We start from the raw sequence: 21,520 nt of genomic DNA, 5'->3' as shown, positions 1-21,520 counted from the left end.
GTGCCCAGAAAAACCAGTCATGCGCTTCCGATGGCTTTCATTGGGTATCAAGAGTCATTTCGGAGATACTAATACACTCGCCGTAGGTACCCATAAAACCTGTACACAGCGGTGAGTCCGCCCAATCCCTTTTAGCCAACAATAATGCTCGCGCATAGGCGCCCTCCCTCAAAGGTCCTTCAAGGTCCGCCAGAAAGCGCAAGCACCTTCGCGACGGCCTGCTCGGCTGTGGAGAGAATCATACCCGTGGGGTTCCCATGGCAGTGCCGGCACGATCGACGCATCGATGACGAACTGTGTGGGGACCAAGGTCAGCGCTGCGCAGTGCGATCCGAGCGCGGAGGGTGCTCACGAGATTGTTGTGTTGAACACCTTGACGTTCTGGTCCACGACCGCGGTCGACGAGCTCGTCCCGATCTTCGCGAGCCAACCCAGTGGTTGGAACACATCGTGCTCTGCGCCCGCGCCGGTCAGCGACTGTCCACAGCGGGGCTGCCCACAACTCACCGGGTCGTACGAGTCCACGTAGGCGTCGATCGTCGTCGTCACGTCCGGCGTGATCATCGTCAGGTTCGACACCGAGCTCATCGTGCTCACGACGTCGTGCAGCGCCTGGACGAGCACCTGCTTGTCGACGGGTCCGTGAACCACGGGTTCGTGAGCGCCGTCCCGCGCAGCGCGGCGTCGATCCCGATCCGCCCGCGCGAGGTGACCCCCTGGGAGAGGTACATGGTGATCGTGAAGATCTGGCTCGCGTTGTACGGCAGGTCGGTGTCGATCGAGGCCGCGCCGGACGGACGGTGCCCTGCGCGTAGCGCACCTTGCCGTCGGAGCCCCCGTATGCACGCCAGAAGTTCATCCTGGGAAGAGCGGGGTGAGTGTATGCTCCTAGCGATGAGGGAAGGAGCGGAAGGGACGCACTTGGGTGACGCCCCAGCGAAGACACCAGAGCGGTTGGCGAGGTACTGTGCGGCGTCAGCGGAGCGCGGGTTGGTGAAAACGTTCGCCCAGTTTTCGTAGGCGTCGATACTAGGATGCGTGAACACGAGCTGAAACGGCGGCCGTCAGAACGCACGCTCGACGCCGAAAGCCAAGAAGACAGACTCACGTTGATCGACGGGTTGTCAGAGACGCCCATGCCCACGGGGAGGTTGATCCACTGGCTCTGCGGGGGGAGGTTCGCCGCCGCCTGTGTGTTCCCTTGCACGACCTGGATCATGTCGTTCGGCCCGATCCCGCTCTGGAAGAGAATGCGCGCCGTGCCAAACGAGCCCGCAGAGAGGATGACGCGCCCCTTCGGGTTGAGCGGGATGACGCCGTTGGGCCCGAGCGAGGTGTCGTTTGTGCGCACGCCGGTGATCGTCGAGCCGTTGCGGACGACCTGAGATACTAGCACATAGTCCTTGTACGTGAAGTTCGGGCGCGCAAGCGCGGTCTGAAGGTACGTCGCGACGGGGCCCGCGCGCTCGCCCTTGAGGAAGTCGAACGCGGAGTAGCCGTATGCGTGGTCCTTGTAGTTCGGGTTGTCGTTGATCGTGATCTGGGAGTATCCCTGGGGGGTGAGGAGCGACTTGACAACTTGAAGGATTGTTCAAGGTAGCGCTTGCCGTCGGTCGAAGGGGCGTCAGTGCTCGGTAGCCGTGCTTTCACTTTGTTGGTGTATGGGGTGTGGTTCTGCCACGTAGAGGCCAGCCGTTCCGGTGGAGAAGTCAGAATCGGGCGGGTACCAGTAGAGACTTGAATGCCATGTCAAATGATCGCCACGCTGGCGTTACGAAGAGTACTCACGCGCCGTTAACGGAACCTCCACCGCCAAGAAGACATCCAGCGAAGTACGTGATATCCTTGCACCACCAGAATGCGTTGGGGTCAGTGAACATGGACTCAAATAGTCCAGGAACGTCGAACTTGGTCAGCTGAGAGGGGCGTCAAAAATGCTCCCGACGGAGATAGATATTTGTCTCACGTTCGCAGACGCAGCCCAGGACGCGTCGTAAGTACCACCTGTTTCCGCCGTAGATGGGCCCCCACGCTCAAGAAGAAGGACTTTTTTCCCGCCTCTGAAAGACGGTCTGCAGCGATGATACCACCTGGGCCTGCGCCAACGATAATGTAGTCATAAGGCGTTCCCTGCAAGAATCCGCTCAATATTGAAGACGATCGCGAACTGGGCATAGCTCACAGTGGCAGTGGGGCCAGTAGTGGTCGTAGTCGTGGAAGTAGGGCCGGTTGTCGTGGTCGTGGAACCAGCGTTGCCGTTAAGGTAGTTCTGGTAGTTCGCGTTCTGAGCATCCGTGAAGCTGATACCGAAGAAGCCGACTGAAACAGTTTGGCGTCATCGTCCGGAAATTGTAAGGGGAGAGGAAGGCGTACAGTCGGTGTGTTCCTGGAAGTCGCTGGCCGGGTCGGAGGGGTCGTCCACCGCGACGGAGGAGTACGCCCATGCGAGAACCCGGAACCAGTGGGACTAATGCTTCCTCCACCCTGCCAGCCTGTAGGTGGTAGATGAGATGTTGCACGAAGCAAACGTAAAATGTACGCACTCGTGCAGTTCTGGCAGCGGAAGACATACTTCCAATGCGTCGAGTTGACTAAACTCTGGGGTAGGGTCGTCAAGGTCGGGCCGTTGTAGACGCTATGATGCGAACATCAATGGGTGTCCCGCTTGTCGACACGTGTGTACTCACGTAGGCTGCGTGTACCCACTGCGGCACAACGTCAGTCGAGGCTTCAACATGCATGGAGGACAATACTCACGTTGAGTAACGAGTTGAGGAGACAATTTTGTTGCCGTTTGGCCACGCCACGACAAGGAGGTCGCCGATCATGGCGCCACCGAGAGCGATACCGACCCATTTGGCGGCAATGGGCGCGACAATCTCTCCGATGAACTCCGTGCTGGTGCTCGCGGAAGGGAGAGCGATACCATACGTAACGCTGTGGACCGGGTCGGTGACACCGTCGAAGACGAAGCTGTTGTCCGGGTCCTTGTACGGCGCCGCGGTCTGCGCGAACGCTGAGGCGCCCAGATGCAGCTTGTCAGCTGCGCTCACCAGAGAAGAGAAGAAGGTTCGCACCAGAGCCGGCCAACGGCAGCAGGGAGAGGAGGAGGTTCTTGACCTTCATGGTTGGCGGTGGTCGTTGCGTCGCGCTCGCCGACCAACCGAGTTTTCCGCTCCTTTTAACAACGAATCTTGTGCCCGCTACGCAGCCAAGTTGCGAGGAAGACCCGAGGCTGTTGACGGCGGAGGACGACTAGCACATCCAGGTGGGTGCCCCGTGGGTCATGCATGACCAAACGGGGTTCATCCTTGTGCGTGTGTGCGGAGAGACGAGCGCTGAGCCAACAGTGGTGCACAGAGACCGCGCACGCGACGGGAAGACGTCGGATGGCCCAGACCGCTCGTGACCGCGAGGCGCGTTGGGAAGAAGTCAGACAGAGATGCGAAAAGCCCGAGATTTAACAAGGCGGCATGTGTCGTGTTGCGCTGTACCCCATGGAGGGAGTGCCAACGAGGGCAATGTCTTCTGTCTGTGCGACCGAGTGCGCGCGCGAAGGATGGCCGAGAATGCGCCGATCGTATGTCCGCCCGAGAGCGGAACTGAGAAAAGACGACCTGCGGCATACGGTACGTCATTCGAACGCGCGATAGAAGGCGGGAAGCAGGATCCGTATAAGCTCACCTCAAGAGTCTGTGCCACATACAATATGCGGGGCAACGCGGTCCCGTACCCCGCCCCCGCAATTCTTCGGACCATCCTATCGCAATACTGTAGTAGACCAATCAGCGATACCTTTTAAACATAGCGTATAGCGACGTCACCAATAGTCCATGTGGATGACATACCATTCTGTGTCTAGCGACGGAGAAACTGGGTCTATAGAGGGCATGCCGGCGCGGTCGATGTCTTCGGAAGCATTGTGGATTTCCTGTGCCTTGCACCTGCCTGTCCTCCGTGGACTTCGTTGAAATCAAAGAAGCGCTCGCCCCATCTTTTGTCCCTTGAAGACGTGGAGTGGTCGGACCCTGGGACGAAGGCGTCACGTTACCGCGTTGAAGACCTTCGCATTGTTTTAGTGAACGGGGCAAGCACCGCCCGGCACATTCTGGCCTGATGATGTATTCGGGTGGTCGGAAGATTTAATTTCAATGTCGTCAGGTGGAAAGGGTGGGACAGGACATATCAAGATGAAGTGGAAGCGGAAGGGAGAGGCTCAGGGCGGTTGTTTGGCAACAGCCTCAGCAGAACACGACCGTCCCCTACAAAGCCACGTGGCCGCCCCTGACGCTGAAGTGTTCGAAGATAGTTCTCATGCCAATGCTTTTTTGCTCTCTCCATGGTTTCTTCTGGAAATCTTGCACATACAACTGCTGTATCTTCCACATCTATGCACGGTTTCCGTATGACACAAAGTCGACACCTTTGTGACCCGGACACGCGTTCTCCGCGTTTTAACGTTGATGCTTGCCACTGCGCCAGCCGTGGTCAATGGATCATGATCAGGTCGCGCAGGGCGAGGCTTCGCAACACGTCGTCAGCATTCTGGTGCTACGTATGATCTCGGGTCAATGCTGCAAAAAGGATGCTGAGAGACTCTGTTGCTCTGCGACGATGGCCACACCCATATACCTGCATTTGTCGGCAACCCTTGTTTCGGTCTCCGGGTGAAGGTTGCGAAAAGGCACGAGGCTTTGACCGTTCTCCAATATTTGTCTCGGTCTATGGTGGTAGCGTCCCAGCATGGGCGGTGGCGGCTTGTGCGCGTGCCTCATCGGATGTGACTCAAGACGGATGTTTGTAGGATTTGGTAGACGAGCATTGATTGTGACGCGAGCAACTCGGCTCGCGAACCAACCCACACATTCTAAAATTCCCCACGCGCGGTGACGCATCGTCTATCGTGTTCCCACCTGCGTGTAGAGGGCACTATTGTCTGTGAGACGACGTTCGAGCCGAGCGTCCTCTGAGCGCCTGGCAGTCGGAGCGAGCGCCTGTTTGGTATCCATCTCTCGCGCCGGCTGCGTGTTCTCGACTCTGCTGTTCTGCCTGGCTGGCGTCCATCCACTCAGGTTTCCCGTCGGTGGGCCGTCTTCCTTCACGCACCCGTCCTCACGCTCATCGAGCGACATAGAACGCGACCTTCCTTCCTTCCTTCCTCTCTTTTCTCTCTCTCTTCCCGCCTTTCCAACTTCGAACCAACTACCCGTCCGAGTCTCCTCGAGTCCCCCGCACGGGTCCGGCTGCCGCCCTCTCACCCCCGCCCCCGCTGCACAGCGCATCGTGGTCCTCGTCTGAGTTCCGGCGCACCCGCTTGGCCCACTCTCGCTCCTTCCCCGCTCGGCCTCTCTTCCCTTCCCGCTTCCGCCGCCCCGTCCCGCCCTCTCACTTCCTCCTCTCCTGCCCGCGCCCGGCACATGTCCGCGACCGCCGCACAGGCTTCCCCGACGTCCGCCGGTCCCAGCAGACAGAATAGCGAGAATGGCTCGGACCAGAACAGGTGTGTCTCGTCCCTTCCCGCTGATTGCGCGTTCGCCGGCGCGATCTCTGAGCCTGCGTCGTCTTCCAGCGTCGTCATCAAGGTCGGCATGCTCGGAGACTCGCAGATAGGGAAGACGAGTCTCATGGTGAAATATGTCGAGGGCCACTTCGATGAGGACTACATCCAGACGCTAGGTGCGATCCCTGTCGTTGCGGCACGGCGGCATCTAATCCCTCCTGTTGCATACATCCATCTCGTCCCGTCCATGACCTATGCGGATGCATACACGTACTTGAACACCTTTCTTCCGCTCTGGATACGTCTCCGTCACCATCTGTGTCGCCTCGGCCCCCTCGGTCCCTCCAATGGCCCGTGGTTCAACTCGCGTATTGGGTCCGACGATAAGGCGTCAACTTCATGGAGAAGACCATCACCGTCCGGCGAACATCAATCACCTTCTCGCTATGGGACTTGGGCGGACAGCGAGAGTTCGTGAACATGCTTCCACTCGTGTGCAATGACGCGGTGGCAATCCTGTTTATGTTCGACCTCTCCCGGAAGTCAACACTGAACTCTGTGAAGGAGTGGTATCGGCAAGCACGAGGTTTTAACAAGGTGAGTCTTCTCAATCCAGGATGGAGAACTTTGCGGGGCATCATGACCGCCCTTCTTCATGTCGTACACGTCTACTCTTGTTGGAACCCCGAGCCTTTCGTCTGCCCAAATCCGGCGGCCCAGTTCGTGCTGCCATATGGAGTACTGATAATGGTGGGTCTCGCAGACCGCCATACCATTCCTGATCGGCACGAAATTCGACACGTTTTCAACGTTCCCTCGAGACGAGCAAGAAGAGATCACGAAGCAGGTGCGTGCTGGCTTACATAACGTCCCCAGAGTCTTTGCTCATCCGGCCTCAGGCGAAACGCTTTGCAAAAGCGATGCATGCCTCGTTAATCTTCTGCTCGACATCAGCGTCAATAAACGTGCAGAAGATCTTCAAGATCGTGCTGGCCAAAGCGTTCGACCTGAAATGTGTTATTCCAGAGATCGACGGGGTGGGCGAGCCGGTGTTGATGTACGTCGACGTATAATATCCCGAGGAGGTGGAGTTCAGAGTTCGAGGTGTGGACTGGGTCTCTGGCGGGAAGCGCAAAAAGGATCAGGTGCGTGAAGCCGTCTTCTCGCCGCACACGCAGATCCTTAGGGCGTTGGTGCGGCTACCAGCTTGCTGTCATGCGGCATCGGCCCCAACCGACGATCTCAAAGGAGACATCTATTCTGAACAACGCCACGGGCGAAACATATCGGCAACAAGGAGCCCGGAGGACGAAGAAGAAATGGACAATACGGTGCACCCAGTCTGCCCCCCAAGCTAGTTTATTTCTCCAATACTTGCCACTTCCCCGCCCCCAATCCTCTCCCTCGTCTCTCTGAGCTCCGGCTCGTCGTTACCCCCCGACATCCCTTTCCCCTCCGGGTTTTGGGTTCTGGTTTGCTTGCTTTCCTCTATCCCATCCATCCATCCCCCCTCCCCTCGCTCGCCCCTACCCCTCTGTTCGCGGTCGGTCCGCCCCCTCACTCCCCTCCCCTCCCCCGGTCTCCGTCACGTCCCGTACCACGCGCTCGTACACTGTTGTCGTTTTGTCCGTTTGCTGCATTTTCTATGTCACCGCTTACTGCCCTCGCTCGTCCGCCCGCACTATCTAACCTCCTCGCATGCTGCCCGCCAGATTCCCCGACCCAACACAGCCCAGCCACCACGCCCTGACGACGCCCACAACCAACCGCTGCCCCCCGCCGCAGCCGCTCTGCCAGTCCGTTGTTTTTCCCCGTCTCCGCGTACACATACCAGACGACCCCCGCGCCGTACTCCCCCTAATCCGCCCCCGCCGGCCTTTCTACCGCGTATGCCTCCCCCGTTCCGCCCGTTCGCGTCGTGTAGATATACCTCCCCCATCCCCCATCCCCCCTTGACGCACTCTGCTGCCCAGGTATGCCCAACACCCCTAACGTACATAACTGGCCTGGCCGGCTGTTCGCCGATTGATGGACGGTGCGCTCGTCGAAATGTCAAACGTGTTAAACTCGGAGCGAATCGGCCTGTGCAGTGAGTTCCGAGGTTCAACGTTCATGCATCATGAGCAGCCGCGGCCCGTGTCGCAGACGTGTGAGAGCGATTGTGGCGGCCAAAACCGACGTCAGCGGTACGATGCTCACCCGCGACGTCGCGACGGGGCTTTCAGTGGCGCCACCGCCCTCCGCTGACTCGACATAAACACAGTGGTGAGAGCTGCGCCAAGGATACTTGGAAGAGCGCGAGACGATCACGAGCGATCATAGATCTAGCATACGAGAACGAACATATCATTACTCATGCAATACATACTCTCCACATATGGGCACAGGCACGAAGATACAGTACACAGTCTTTATCAGACTAGACGAGGCGGGACAGGATAAAAAGCATCATAGGGAGTGCCAAGACGATGGAAAGCCGAGGGTTATGCGCTTAGGACCGCTCACCACGGAGACGGCGGGCAAGGGACTGAGAACGTGATGTCAGTTAAAGACGACAACCCCGAGAGGCATGAAATGCTCACAAGGTCCTTCGGCTGGATGGTGACACGCTTGGCGTGGATGGCAGCCAAGTTGGTGTCCTCGAAGAGGGAGACGAGGTAAGCCTCAGCAGCCTCCTGGAGAGCCATGACGGCGGAGGACTGGAAACGAAGGTCCGTCTACGAAGCGACGATGTCAGACGTGACGACGACGACGAGCAATGCACAGAGCACACCTTGAAGTCCTGGGCATCTCACGAACGAGACGCTGGAAGGGGAGCTTGCGGATGAGGAGCTCGGTGGACTTCTGGTAGCGCCGGATTTCACGGAGGGCGACGGTACCGGGCCGGAAGCGATGGGGCTTCTTGACACCGCCGGTGGCAGCCTGGAGCAGAGCCAAACACAAACAAACAACAACAGGGGCAATCCGGATTGGAAGTGCATGGCAACCCACAGCGCAGTGGCCTCGTCAGCTTCCCCCCCGCTGTGAGAGAGGGTGGGCACGTACCGCCGTCGCCGTCTTCCTAGCCTGCTTCGTCGCGAGCTGCTTACGCGGGGCCTTGCCTGAGAGAAGGAGTATGTCAGAAACCCGTTTGCGCCCAGAAATCCGCTCGAGGGCGGCTAGAGGTGCTCACCTCCAGTGGACTTGCGGGCGGTTTGCTGTTGGGGTCGTCGTCAGCAACGGCGTTGAGAGCAATGTCAACCCTGTGAGAGCGGCTACTGACCTTGGTACGGGCCATGGAGGGCGGTTGATAAGCGGATGGGGGTGTGTAAGATGAGAAATACGAGGGAGAAGTGCGACCTCTTGGAGGGTGCGGTGGTGGTTGGGGACGACGAGGGGCGGGGAGACGGCGGGGAGAGGAGGCTTGTTGAAGGTCCGATGGCGTGGTTCCCACGCCCGAAACTTCCGAGACAGCAAAGCCCCCAACGCCTTGCGCTCGGGCCAGCTTCTGGGCCCAAGAGGGAGGAAGATGGTCATTTTATTCGTTTTTACCCCCGTCCCTGCTCTTACCTCCGCTCAAAACACCTGGAACACTGTCAGACACACCTCTCTGATGGTTCTGCAGCAGTTAATGGGGAGCTACTCAGCACACAATCACTCTGGAAGCTGTGGAACGTGGAGTGGCGGATGTCGGATGGGCGTCTAATTCCAGTCGCGCGTGCGACCACCTTGCATCGGAACTTCCAGAGGCGATCTCATCTGGGCCCTCTGCTCTCCTCCGCTTATCCCACTCCGTCCCCAGCTCGATAGGTGAAAAGACCATCTTGTTTCTTTCTACCGGTGTCTGCTTACATGCCGCGCGCAAATAAAAACGCTCAGGTCCGCCACGGCCTCCGTTGGAACCCTCCGAAGACGTTGGGCGCTTCCTTCATGTTCCTGTAGCGTCTCAGCGGCCCACGTCGCATTTCTCGGATGTGTTGGGTCCCGCCGCCGCCGCCGGACGCATGACGGCGGCAAGGATGTCATGCTATCTCATGGACTTCCGTCTGCGCGGCGCACCTGGGTGCCGCCCATTCCGCAGCGATACCAGCCTCTGTCCCACATGGTGCAAGCATCAGTTGATCGTCCCGGTGAGCTTGTCGGAGCCTCTTCCTTGCCTTTAAATTCACAACGACCAGACGACCGACAGATTGCACATGTGCACTCGGCCGTACCTTCCATCAATATTGGCCAAAAGCTGTCGCCGAGCCCCGGCGGACTAGCGCACGAACATCGCAGACTGTGGCTGGAGTCTGTCTGCACCTGCCGTAACCGAAATCCAGCCCGTGTACTTGGTCTAATCCAAGGCTGTTCGTCGAGCACTCGCGTGGCTATCCCGCCGTCGAGCACTTGGCCGCTCACGTGCCAATGCTACGATCACTGTCTGGCTGCAACTCTACAACGAAACACGACGCAAGGTTTGAGGTGCACAAGGTCAATGCTCGATGATGGTTCTGCCTTCGATTCCCCGATAAGCCTATCACATCTTGCCGCCTCAAGCCCATCCGCCCCCGTCGCATATCCTTCGCCTCGCATCAAACACAATGCTGCCGCCCGAACCGAGAATTCCGAGGAAGCACGCTGTCCATGGCGAACATCCCGCACCGCATGGGTCCCTTCCGTTTCTGCCTCTCGGCGTCCTCTTCCTCTCTCTCCAGGCGTCCCCTGTTCCCTTGTGGCCTCCTCCGGCTAGATCATCTGTGATGCTTCTGACGACGACACGCGCCTCGTCCCTGGTCATCGGTCCTCGAGCAGTAGAAAAGCACGCGTACCTCGAAGGTCGATTCTTTGGACCCCCTTCCCTCTCCCCTCTCCCTCCTCCCCTCTCTCCGCTCCCCGACACACCACATAGCCACCTCGGTTATCATGGCTCTGTCGGCACCCTCAAGCGCGCCCTTTTCATAGCCGCCATCGCCCTGGCCGCTCTCGTCGTCGTCGATGCGACCCAAGTCATGCAGCGTCCTGCGGAGTACAAGGACTCGCCCAACAAGTTCTCTGTTGATAAGAACGCGAAGACCAAGGTCGTCCACAAGCGTGCGGGCGAGAAGACCTCCGTTGCCTACTTCACTAACTGGTGCGTCTTCAAGTCGTGCGTGTGCTCCTTCCTGTACTCATGTGCCTCTGATTGCAGGGGTATTTATGGCGCGAACTTCCGTGAGTGATAAGCCTCCGCGTGCAGCCTCACAACGCACTTACTCACATCACTGTAGAGCCGAGCGACATCAACACCGCCACCCTCACCCATATCCTGTACTCCTTCGCGGATGTCTCACCTGACACCGGCACCATCTCTCTCACCGATTCATACGCTGATGAGCAGGTCTGTACTCCGTCACACCAGTGGCAGTGCGCAGTGCCTTATTGCTTCTCCCCTTCTAGAAACACTACGACGGTGACTCATGGAGCGAGTCTGGAAACAACCTTTACGGATGCCTGAAGCAGATGTACCTGATCAAGCTTGCTCACCGGTCCGTCTCCCTTTCATGTTCTCGTATGCGTCCTTATAGGCGCTTGCCTCTCTCAGCAACATCAAGGTCCTCCTCTCCGTCGGCGGTTGGACCTACTCCCAGAGCGGCCACTTCAACTTCGTCACCGATGCCAGCAAGCGTGCGACCTTTGTCTCCAGCGCTGTCAGCATGGTCGAGAACTACGGCTTCGATGGCATCGACATTGACTTCGAGTACCCCTCCGCGACTGACCTCGCGAGTGGCTTTGCGTCCCTCCTCACTGAGCTCCGCACTGCCTTCAACACCCTCCAGAGCCAGAAGGGCGACAGTACACCATACCAGATCAGCGTAAGGATCTACCATCGCACCACGGATAGTCTGTGAATGAGCTCGGGTTTTGTTTGATTTAGGCTGCTGTCCCGCCGGCTCGGTCAACTACAGTTGGCTGAAGATGGCCACTATGGACGCCGCCTTGAACTACTGGAACCTCATGGTACGTGCACTTACGTCCTTCCTACCGGTCACGTCGTCTCATGGCATTCTTATCCCATCTCAGGCCTACGACTACGCCGGCTCCTGGCTCACCTTCACCGACAACCAGGCCAACCTCTACGGCGGCGCGCGCACCAACGTCTCCACCGACAAGGCCATCAAGTACTACATCGCCAACGGCGCATCCGCCTCCAAGATCAACATGGGCATCCCCCTCTACGGCCGCGCCTTCGAGTCCACCACCGGCATCGGCGCCTCCTACAACGGCGTACGTGTCCCTCTCTCCCTCGACCTCTGCTTCCCTTCCGACCGTAGCACCCTCCCACGCACACGATCTGACCCCGCCTCCTCCCCACCCAGATCGGCCCCGGCACGATCGAGGCGGGCGTATACTCCTACTCGGCGCTGCCCATCGCGGGCGCGACCGTGATCGAGAACCTGACCGACGTCTCCTCGTACTCGTACGACGCCGCGAAGCAGGAGCTCGTCTCCTACGACTCCCCGCACATCGCGACGATCAAGGCCCAGTACGTGCAGTCGAACGGGCTCGCCGGCTCCATGTTCTGGGAGCTCTCCCAGGACAAGGGCGACGCCGCGTCCTCGCTCGTCTCCACCGTCGTCGGCGTCTACGGCGCGCTCGACAGCACCAAGAACCACATCAGCTACCCGAACAGCAAGTGGGACAACGTCCGGAGCAACATGGGCCAGGGCGGCGGCAGCAGCAGCACCACCGCGACCTCCACCTCCACCGGGGGCTCCACGCCCACGACGACGACCGCGGGCACGACCCCCACCAAGGGCGCGTGCACCGTGTCCGCGTGGAGCGCGACGGTGAGCCCCCCGTTTCGCGGACGCGCCCCCGCAGTGCTGACCCGCGACCGGCAGACGACCTACGTCGGCGGCAACCAGGCGAGCTACAGTACGTCCGGTGTGATTCTGCCAAGACCGCGCGAGCTCACCATTTCCCCCCCTCGCAGACGGCGACCTTTGGACCGCCAAGTGGTGGACGCTCGGCGACACCCCCGGCGGCAGCGGTGCGTACATGCGCTCTCCCGTGATCGTCCCCCGACTGACGCGCCGTTCCTCAGCTGGTGTCTGGACCGACAACGGCCCGTGCTAGATGCACGCCCGCCCCCTTGTGGAACACCAACGCAGCTCAGAAGGCAGCTGCGATTTTGCGATTGCTGCGACGATAGCATAACGCACACCAGTCATGGGATGCAACATCCATGTAAATACTCGACCAGTCGATGATAAATCAAATACCCCATGTTGCACCACTACCATCTACTTTGTGAACTGTGCAGTGCGACGACTCGACCAAAAATGAGGATAGGTAACAAGGTGATCTATATCAACAAAAATGTTGATCCAATACTCTCTGGCGGGGAATCGAACCCCGCTTTCGCGCGCACCAGAAATGACAAGCGCGTGTACTAACCGATATACGACCAAAGAGTTATGAGTTGCCTAACACCAATGTATATAGGTCTATTGTTCTTCGAGTCGAGCCCATCCCTCCCGACCTCGAATCTCGCACGTTTTGTAGATATTCGATCTTTGCATGTGGGGTGCACAATGGGCGCGTATTGGCCACCTCTCCAGCTTTTTCAAGGTAATTCCTGCAGATAATGGCGAGAGCGGGGAGTGTCTTTCTTTTGCTACAGACCTCTAATCCGCTTACTAGACGTGACATATGCGCCTTTTCGAGACGTTCATTGAACGGTAGCCAAGGAGTGGTCAGTGACGTCTGTCTGTCGAGTGCCCGTCAAGTCCAGCTCTCCCCGTCTCCCGTCCCTCTGATCCTCCTCATGTTTAATAAATCTTGAGTCCCAGATCGCAGTTTCAAGCCGGGAGCCGAACCCTTTCGCGCAATGCTACCAGACACCCGCAGATAGTAAGTCATACATTGTTATAGCATTATGCGGTCGTAGAGCGTGAATCGTGTCCAGAAACTCGACCTCAAACAAATCGTCGAAACACAACTCCGTTTGTCCCTGCCACAAAGCTCCGCAGCCTAGGATCAGTTATCAGCCACCACCCCATCCTGTACAACAGCGCCCGCCCCGCCCCCTCCCTGCTTCGCCTTCACAATCCGGACCCCGGCGAGCGCAGCCTTCTTGACGGGTGCCGCACGCGTCGGCGGCATCGTCGGCGGCGGAGCGGCGGAAGCAGCAGCAGATGCGCCCGCCCTGCCAGCCGACGCCCGCCCGGCCGCTGTGGGCGCGAGCGGGCCCGGATTCCGCGTGACCACCGCGCCGCGCCCCAGGAGCCCGGCGTTGTGCTTGAAGCCCGCCGGCGGGGCGAGCGGGAGCGCGGGGAGCGCGGCGGCCCTGTCCCGCGCACGTCCACCAGGAGCCGCTGCGTAGCCGTTTGTGGGTGCGCCGTGCCGCGTGCCGGCGTGGCCCCTGCCGACGCCGACGGACTGGGCGACGGGCCCGGCGCTCCCGCTCGCGGCGGCGGCGGCGGCGGACGCGGCGGCTGCGCTCGCGCCGAGCGGCTTCGCGGGGAGGGAGGGGTGCGCGGGTTTGCGTGTGGACGAGGAGGACGAGGATGATGCCGCGGGCGCATCTGTGTGCTCGAGCTGGCGCAGCTTCGCCTCCATGCGAGCGATCTTCGTCCCGGTGCTGTGGCGAGGGAGGCGTCAGGACGGGCGGCGAGGACACGACGGAACACGATGAGCCGAGCTGAGGACGCGGGCGCAGAGACAGATGCGGTGGGGGAGTGTGTTCCGAGTGTGATTCCGAGCGCACGGAGACGAAAATGAAGATGACTTACGCATCTGAGGACCGACCGGCGTTCGCGCTCTTCAACAGGCTCAGCGTGGTTGGCTTGCCGACCTCGCTGACCATACGGCGGTTCCGCGCGCCGAGCCCCAACCCTGCCGCCGAGTCGAGCGGGGCCTGGTTCGCGTAGGTGACTACGAGCTTGCGGCCGCGGAGGATCTTGTCGTTGGCGCGCGTGAGGGCCTTCTCTGCGTCCTACCAAACGGATCGGAAGAAGGGGCGCGAGTGAGCTCCGAGATCGGGCGCGGGGTCACCTAACGGCCGCATCCGCATCCCCCGGGCTGCGGCTGGATGGACTGCACACTACGCACGGACACGGGTTGGAAGGGACATGCGCCGTGCCGTCGTGTGTGGGTGCGAGGCCATGCAGGAACAAACCCGGGGTAAGCAAACGGCCGGAGAGGAAGGAGAAAGAAGGGACGTACGGCTTTGTCGGAGTACTCGACGAAGGCGTAGCCTCGGGGCTTCCCTCTCAGCGGCCCGATTTGTGGAAGAGGTAGTCAAGCTTGGCGATCTTGCCGAACTTGGAGAATAGCTGGAGCAGGGTGTATCTGCGTGGGTGGGTGGCGGCGGAATGAGTCGTCCGAACGGTTTTGGACGAAGCGCGCATGTATGCGAGATACGGGTGTAGGTGCACTCACTCGTCCACGCTGTGATGCAGGTTTCCGACGTACAGCCTCTCCTTGAGGATCTGGCGCGGTTGTGGGGGCGCAGCAGGGGAGGTGCTGGGCGCGAGAGGCAGTTCCGGGGCGGGGAACGACAGGTGCTCGTTGAGATGTTCCGCCGCGAGGGAGCGGTGGGCGCAGGCTCCGGAGTGGGTGATGAGACCTCGCCGGCGTCGATTTCCATAGGGCGCTGGTGATAACGGTGTGTGGTAGAGGAGAGACAGATAGAGGCCGGTTTGGCTGAACGGGGTGGCAGTGGCTCCGACGATGGCTCGCAAGGCGCGCAGCGCTGGCTACACTGGCGCCTCGAGGCCGACGGGCGGCTGTTCCGTACGTGAACGCTTTTCGCCAACGGCGACGTCGTACTCTCAGTGCACGGTTATGTCGCCTCTCATCGTCTCACTCATCTTCGCACAAGGAGTGGTGCGACTAGGATTGGGCCCCCGGAGACCGTTCCATCGGAATTAGGCCTGTTCAGTGGGCGCGGACATGCGGAAGCTGGAGCGAGCCTCCGGGTCCATGGACTAGCTCTGCATGGACGACGCCCTTCTTTTGGGGTTCTCGACATGGATCGCGGCGTAAACTGCTGACCTGCGCGGTCTGCTCATCAGCGTCGGTAAGGTGCGGCAAGGCGTGTTCCAGAAGACGCGCGAGCCAGGGGTGCGGGGCAACCAGACGATTATCTCCCTCCCCGAACGGCCAAGCGAGGAGGATGAACGTGCGAATGACCTCGGATGGATCAAGCTTCAAGCCGCAGAGGACGTAAGGCGCACCGGACAAGCCTCGAGGCCCGGCATCAAAGTCGGAGGAGCGCGCGCGGCTGCGTTCCTCGACGCCAGCAGTCGCCGCGGACGAGCCCTTTACCGCCGCGCGCGACCGCCCGCCGAGGGGCCGGAGTATCACAAAAGGAACGGGCGCGCACGCGGCGAAGCTACACACAAACCACATTCGAAGCGCGGCCCTGCTTCGCCCGTCCACCACATGCCGTGCGCGCGGCCGGGAATGGCTCTGCGCTCCCCATGCCCTCGCGCGCCGGGCCTCCAGAGCAATGCCTGTCCCCCGCCCGAGCCTCCCAGGCCGCAGCCCGGGTGGGCTGCGGCGGCGGCCCCGGGCCCGCGCGCGCACTCTATTGTCCTCCCTCGCCCCGCCTGCTCGCCCACGCTCCCCCCGCGCGCGCCTGGTGATTGCGTTCCGATGCGCGACGCCCGGCCGACGTCGCTCGCCCCGCCCTCGCGGCCTCGCGCCGCCCCATCGCGCCCCATCGCTCGGCGGACGAGCCGCCGCCGTCGGGCGCAGGCGCGCGCGGTCGCCCCCTCGCGCCATATCGGGCCCATCGACGCCCGGCGCGCGGCGATCCACCCGCGACGCTCTCAGGCCGACGCCACATCGAGGCAGCAGACGCCCTCGCGATGATCCACGCGCGCCGCGCCGCGCCGCCCTGTGCCCTGCTTACCCTCCGGCCGGCGTCGTGCGCACGGGCGAGAGCTGGCGAGAGGCATCGTGCGCAGATGATCATGCGAGCCCGACCGCTGGGCCCGGCCCCAAGACGCGCGGGACCCGAACTCACTCGTCCGAGGGACCCCGCGCTGTAGGCTCTCCAGAAGCCCGTTGAGTCTTTTCGCGCCCTCGCGTGTGGCGAATGGCACCCGGGAATAAGTGTCTCCAGTGCGCGCGCGCAGAAACCGCCGGACGAGGGCCGGGGTGCATGGGCTTCGAGCCCCGAGCGCGGCGGGTTGCGCGCGCGGCACGGCGGCGAAGCCCGCCCGATGCGGTAAACAGTCCGCCCGGGGCAGTCAGAACCGGGCTTCGTGCAGATCCTGGCCGTGGACACGCCCTGGGGGCGGGGATGAAGACGGCAGAGATTCGCCCGCGTCGGAGCTGGGAGTCCCGTGGTGAGCGCGGGAATGGGCGCTCGCTCCGAGCGTGGTCGGAAGAAGCGCAGAACGCGAGCGGTGAGACCTGGTGAGACTGAGGGCACACGGCGCGCGGGAGCACGGGGGTTCGAGCAGAGCGGGCGGAGAATACATTCGGCACGGGCACAGGACGGAGAATACACGCGGACATGCGACAGGAGGGAGATAGGTACAGGACGGAACGCACGGGACAAAGCTATGGCGGGACACGGAACACTGGGAAGAACAGGAGTGAAAGAAACACAAGCGAGTCCGATGAGCAGAGAGAGAAGCGCGGAGGAAGAGAGGACAGAGGAAAGGAGCAGCGGAGGGGAGCAGAGGAGGGAGAGCGCGGAGGAGGGAGAGCGCGGAGGAGGGAGAGCGCGGAGGAGGGAGAGCGCGGAGGAGGACAGAGGGAGAAGGAGGAAGGGGAGAGTGTCGGACCACCGAGAAGAGAGGAGCCTCTTCACGGAGAGAGGGTAGAGGCCCTCTCAGAGAGAACAGGATCCTCGACGACACACGGTTGTCAAGGAGGAGAGAATGTCGTTGAGAGCAGATGGGGCAACTTTGCACCAGTGCCATATGCCCCTGCTCGGGAGAGCATCACCGAGCAGCTGGGCATCGATGCCGGTCATCGACCACATGAGTCTACGGCACGTCCTGGAACCAGGACAGTGCTTCGTCCTCATCGCGTCACCAAGATTTGGCCGCGCGCCGCGCCTTCGCTGACTTGGTCCGTCTCCTCTTCACCGCGGGCTTGGACCCCAAGACCTCGAGAAGTCCTTCACATCCTGTCTCGAGGAGGTACTCCCTAAGAGCCGCCGGTGGGTCTTGAATCCGCCGAACGAGAACGAAGTACGTAGATGAAAGCGTCAACTTGTGCGAGGAGTGAGTGTGGCGTTGGAGGGCGTCCGGTCGCGACATAACGCGGTCGCAAACCGGACAGGTGACCTTCCACGCGACAAACTTCCCCTCTTTGTGTACGGTCCTCTTGTGGCGCTCGAGGTCCGAGCGACGGCTCAGCTTCCAGTTGCACACGCCACTCGCGGAGGTGTGGTCACAGTAGTAGGGCCCATCTTCGTCACCCTGACCGGCGACGGGTCCGCGCTTCGTTCGACGCTTGGACTTGGAGCCCGGGTCCTTGTACTCTTCGTCGCCGTCTTCGTCTTCGGCGTCGTCATCGTCGTCGTCGCATGCCTCGCCATCTCTGCTGGGGACGTAGTCGGACTCGCTCGGGTCGGATTCGGCGTCGGCGTCGGCGTCGGCGTCGGCCTGCGAGTCCCAGGAGCCACTAGGGTGTACCGACGTGGGGGCAGAACCGGCGCGGGCGCGGGCGCGACGGGGGGCGGAAGCCCGCGATGACCTCCGCGCGGTGGTGGGGGCAGCGACGGGCGTAGAGACCACGACATTTCGGGCGCGCGTTGCGCGTTTCGGAGCGGGAGAGGCGTCGGAGTCATCGGAGTCGTCGCGCGCACGCTTGGGCGCGCGCGCGCGAGACGAGGCGTTGACGCGTGCGGGAGACGGGGCGGGAGACGGGGAACGATGCGCCGAGAAAGGATTCGGAGAGGGAGCTCGCGAGAGAAAAAGTGGCGAGGGAGGTGCGGAAGGATGCGAACAGGGGGACGGGGAGGGATAGCAGTGATGCTGGGAGTGCAGGGCTGCGACGATCAGGGCGGGCGCGTCCTGGCTGCCCTCGCACTGAGTGGTGTCGATGACCTCGTCCAATCTCAATTCGGGCGGAGGGCAACAGTCCTTGGGGTCAACACACTGCGTGAACAGAACGTGTGACTCTTGGAAGGGGGAGTGCGGGGCGGACGAGGAGCAGCTGCTGGAGAGATCGTCTGAGGCGGGAGATGGCATCGCCGATGCCCACAAATCGCGCTGAAAGCGCAGTTAGTCGAAGATCACACTGGAATGAGGGGGGCGATCACATACCGCGGCGTCCGTGATCTGTCCGGGAACATAGAACTGCTTGTCGCCAAACAGATAGGATTGAGAGTCGTACTATTGCCCATGTCAGCACCCGTCATGGCAGTGAGAATGAAAGAGAAGCGCTGACACTTAGTCTCCCCAGAATCCCAGCCGACCTGCAGGGGCTGGTGTGATACAGGCCAAACCGGGACACGCTAGGGCGCATGTATTGAGGAAGGCAGTTCGGGTATGACTGGGGATAGCGCACCTGCGGGGGGTAGATGGCTCCCCATACAAGGGGTAGCCCTGAGCGACTTGCGTCGGAAGGTCGATGTCGAGGCCGAGAGAGCCGCGCCTCGGGAAGTGGGCATCGTAGGGATAGAACGCGGATGAGGTCATGGCGAGGAAGGGCGGGAGGCGAAGGCACGGTCGTGAGGATCGAACTCAAAGCAGGGCCGCCTTTAAATCCCTTCTCGCCTGTGGATCCATAGCACCGCCCATAGGCGCCGGACGCCTCAAGGGGGAGTGCGGTCCATCGACTCGGGTCCCGCCCTCGCACCTGGCAGCCGGTCCGACAGCGAGCAAAGATGGGATCGGGACTATCGCAGGCGCCAGCCCGGCAGACGGACACAAAAGGCGTCCTTCAAGGGGGCCTGAGAATACAATAAGAAGCGTCCAGATCTGGGCGCGTTCTGGTCGTCATGATTTCTGTGTGCACCGTCGATATTGAGTGTGTGCACACTCACCGAGCACCCTTCAGATGAGACTGGCATAGCCTTGTCTCGCCATCATTCTCAAACGGAATGTGCTCCAGATGCAGGAAGGCGACGGAAACGTGCGAGGCGATGCGGGTCTCGCTGGACCGCCGAGGAAGAGGGACGAGCGTCCGAAGCGAGACATGGTCGATAGATCGAGTGCCCAGATGTCACCCTCGGTGTGAAGAGGTCGGGGTAACGGGCGGGTGGAAGACGGGAGGGATCTGTGGGAGCTATCAGCATTATCGCACCATGCAGGTCATGCGCGTGTTCGGAGGTGGCAGGGGTCACAGAACTAACCGCGGCATGCGCATGAAGGGCATAGGAAGCATCCGGTGAGAACAGCGTCTCGCTTCAGACGCCCGCCATTTCCCCGCGCCAGTCCGCGCCAGCGGTCCACGCGCGCCCTTCCATCTCTCCCCCGCCCTCCGACTGTCCCCTGATCTAGACCGTTTATTCGCCCTCGGCCCCGGTAGCGGGTGCACGAGGACACGAGGGTCGGTGCGGCGATGGCATGGTGCCTTGAGGCGCCAGCTGAGGCTCCAGTGCATATATCCGGAAGGATCGCGGAGTAAAAGCGTACCCGGAACCCACCCAGCTGCCCCCCGAGTCAATGCAATCGCTCGCAATGACAGCAGGGTAAAGGGCTCACGATCGATGAGTCATAAAACCCAGGTTGGGGTCCTCTCCCGTAAGTCCACTAGGATCCCGGGTATGTGCGATTGTATCTGAGGCTGGGGATTCAAGACAGGACGCGATTGCTCGCTCGTTCGCAGCAAGGCTGGGTCGGAGTCGACAGAACGGCTAAGAGCGGCCCTCGCCTCGGGCCAGCTCACAGAGTGATTATGTGAGCATAGGATCACATGATCGTGAGCGGCGCCTCTTTGGGGGCGCAAACAAAGATGGACCCACACAATCAAATGGTTACGTCATTTCCGCTTCCGAAGGTAAATCTAAACGAGATCGGGCACCGGGCCGGCTCGGAGCAGGACACGTGCACGAGCGCTTCGTTGACATTATGAACCGGCTGCCAGCCTGGCACGGTCTACCTTGTTCCTCTCCGTACCGTATCCGACTAGTTCCGTTAAAAGAACATGCCGGGCTTAACAAGGGACAGCCAGGAATTCTAACGGCTCGCAGCTCGTTCTTCAATGGATCACACATCCATCAGCAGCCCTCTGATCAAATTTTCGTCGGAGTTGAACACAGAAGCGGTCGTTAGACTGGCGACGCTACAACTCCGCTGGTGCTCTCTCTTACACCAAAATGTAGCAGCTACTAATCCCATTGTCTCAGCCGGACGTGGAAAGCGTCGCATGAACCGCCCCGAATGATCACTGTGAGTGCTGTGGCCTTCACTCTTATCGCACATACTAATTCGCAACCACGCCACCGTGGCCCGAGCCCCGGTTTAGAATTGACTCAAACATGCCGCCAAGTGGGCATCGCCCCAAAATGCTCTATCTTATCCCAAAGGTCTCTCCAGACCGCAACCCCTGATCCTTTTGGGCCATTTGGGCAGACCCCGGCCTCAAGGATCTTCGGAATACAACTACGCCTCTGCCTCTTCAGCCCTTCGCCTTGAAGCTTTCGGAGAGCAAATCCCTGGGTCCTAGGATGAAGAAGCGAAGGCACTGTTCCCATCTGAGCGTCCGTTGTTTTGTCACCACGCGAGTCCTCATTCGTCTATCACGTCCGTTTTTTTCCTGTTGGGAGTGAAGCACACTTCCAGCCGCAGAGCGGCTAGCACCGCATCCCTGCGCCTTATGGATAACAGCAAGCACCGCAACGTGCGCGACTGCGACGGCTTCGAGCACAGGTCTGGGGCGATCATAGTGGACCAGCTCCTTCCCTTGGCGTGGACGAGCCGCTCCCGTCGCTTCATCAGCGCCCGCCACATGTGCTTCTCGCCGCCCAGCTGGGGCTGAATAGGGCCGCGCGTGCGGCACCCGGCCTTCTCGGTGGGCGGTGTGGGTGGGTCAGGGGGCACGTTCTTGTACAGCCCGCGACCCGTTGTGTATTGTGCTCGCTCGCTCACTGCGGTCATCATGAGC

The 21,520-nt window shown here is 60.9% G+C and overlaps 4 protein-coding genes and 1 non-coding gene across 5 annotated transcripts; 2 read left to right on the top strand and 3 right to left on the bottom strand.

Moving 5' to 3' along the window:
* Positions 1-179: 179 nt before the first annotated feature.
* On the bottom strand, positions 180-3,126 carry BXZ73DRAFT_92055 (cellobiose dehydrogenase; the record flags this gene model as incomplete). Its single annotated transcript, XM_048026220.1, has 16 exons — positions 180-294; positions 353-453; positions 508-592; positions 625-746; positions 800-860; positions 922-1,049; positions 1,109-1,578; positions 1,651-1,736; positions 1,789-1,916; positions 1,967-2,046; positions 2,070-2,130; positions 2,183-2,319; positions 2,439-2,492; positions 2,544-2,635; positions 2,758-3,016; positions 3,054-3,126. The coding sequence occupies 16 exons, from the start codon at positions 3,124-3,126 to the stop codon at positions 180-182; spliced, it is 2,052 nt and encodes a 683-aa protein (XP_047874203.1).
* Positions 3,127-5,417: 2,291 nt separating this feature from the next.
* BXZ73DRAFT_52552 (small GTPase) lies at positions 5,418-6,573 on the top strand (the record flags this gene model as incomplete). The annotated part of the gene is made up of 5 exons (XM_048020832.1): positions 5,418-5,500; positions 5,570-5,676; positions 5,889-6,097; positions 6,264-6,347; positions 6,400-6,573. 5 exons carry the CDS (start codon positions 5,418-5,420, stop codon positions 6,571-6,573), a joined length of 657 nt encoding a protein of 218 aa, XP_047874202.1.
* Positions 6,574-10,221: 3,648 nt separating this feature from the next.
* BXZ73DRAFT_104926 (glycosyl hydrolases family 18-domain-containing protein) lies at positions 10,222-12,577 on the top strand (the record flags this gene model as incomplete). The annotated part of the gene is made up of 11 exons (XM_048016075.1): positions 10,222-10,592; positions 10,650-10,672; positions 10,729-10,838; positions 10,898-10,986; positions 11,043-11,293; positions 11,376-11,458; positions 11,522-11,725; positions 11,818-12,288; positions 12,343-12,376; positions 12,435-12,491; positions 12,546-12,577. The coding sequence occupies 11 exons, from the start codon at positions 10,222-10,224 to the stop codon at positions 12,575-12,577; spliced, it is 1,725 nt and encodes a 574-aa protein (XP_047874201.1).
* Positions 12,578-12,834: 257 nt separating this feature from the next.
* On the bottom strand, positions 12,835-12,915 carry BXZ73DRAFT_t167. The gene has a single exon. It is a non-coding gene; the product is annotated as a tRNA-Asp (tRNA).
* Positions 12,916-13,480: 565 nt separating this feature from the next.
* BXZ73DRAFT_80325 (uncharacterized protein) lies at positions 13,481-19,110 on the bottom strand (the record flags this gene model as incomplete). The annotated part of the gene is made up of 12 exons (XM_048023260.1): positions 13,481-14,084; positions 14,236-14,438; positions 14,669-14,714; positions 14,885-15,201; positions 15,500-15,839; positions 16,362-16,393; positions 16,476-16,742; positions 17,322-17,460; positions 17,531-18,681; positions 18,736-18,804; positions 18,860-18,887; positions 18,980-19,110. The coding sequence occupies 12 exons, from the start codon at positions 19,108-19,110 to the stop codon at positions 13,481-13,483; spliced, it is 3,327 nt and encodes a 1,108-aa protein (XP_047874200.1).
* Positions 19,111-21,520: the final 2,410 nt, after the last annotated feature.

This window comes from Epithele typhae (assembly GCF_022376455.1).
Source record: "Epithele typhae strain CBS 203.58 chromosome Unknown BXZ73scaffold_58, whole genome shotgun sequence".
Lineage (NCBI taxonomy): Eukaryota > Fungi > Basidiomycota > Agaricomycetes > Polyporales > Epitheliaceae > Epithele > Epithele typhae.
The sequence above is the reverse complement of the archived record's forward strand: the minus strand, read 5'-3'. Positions and strand labels throughout refer to the sequence as shown.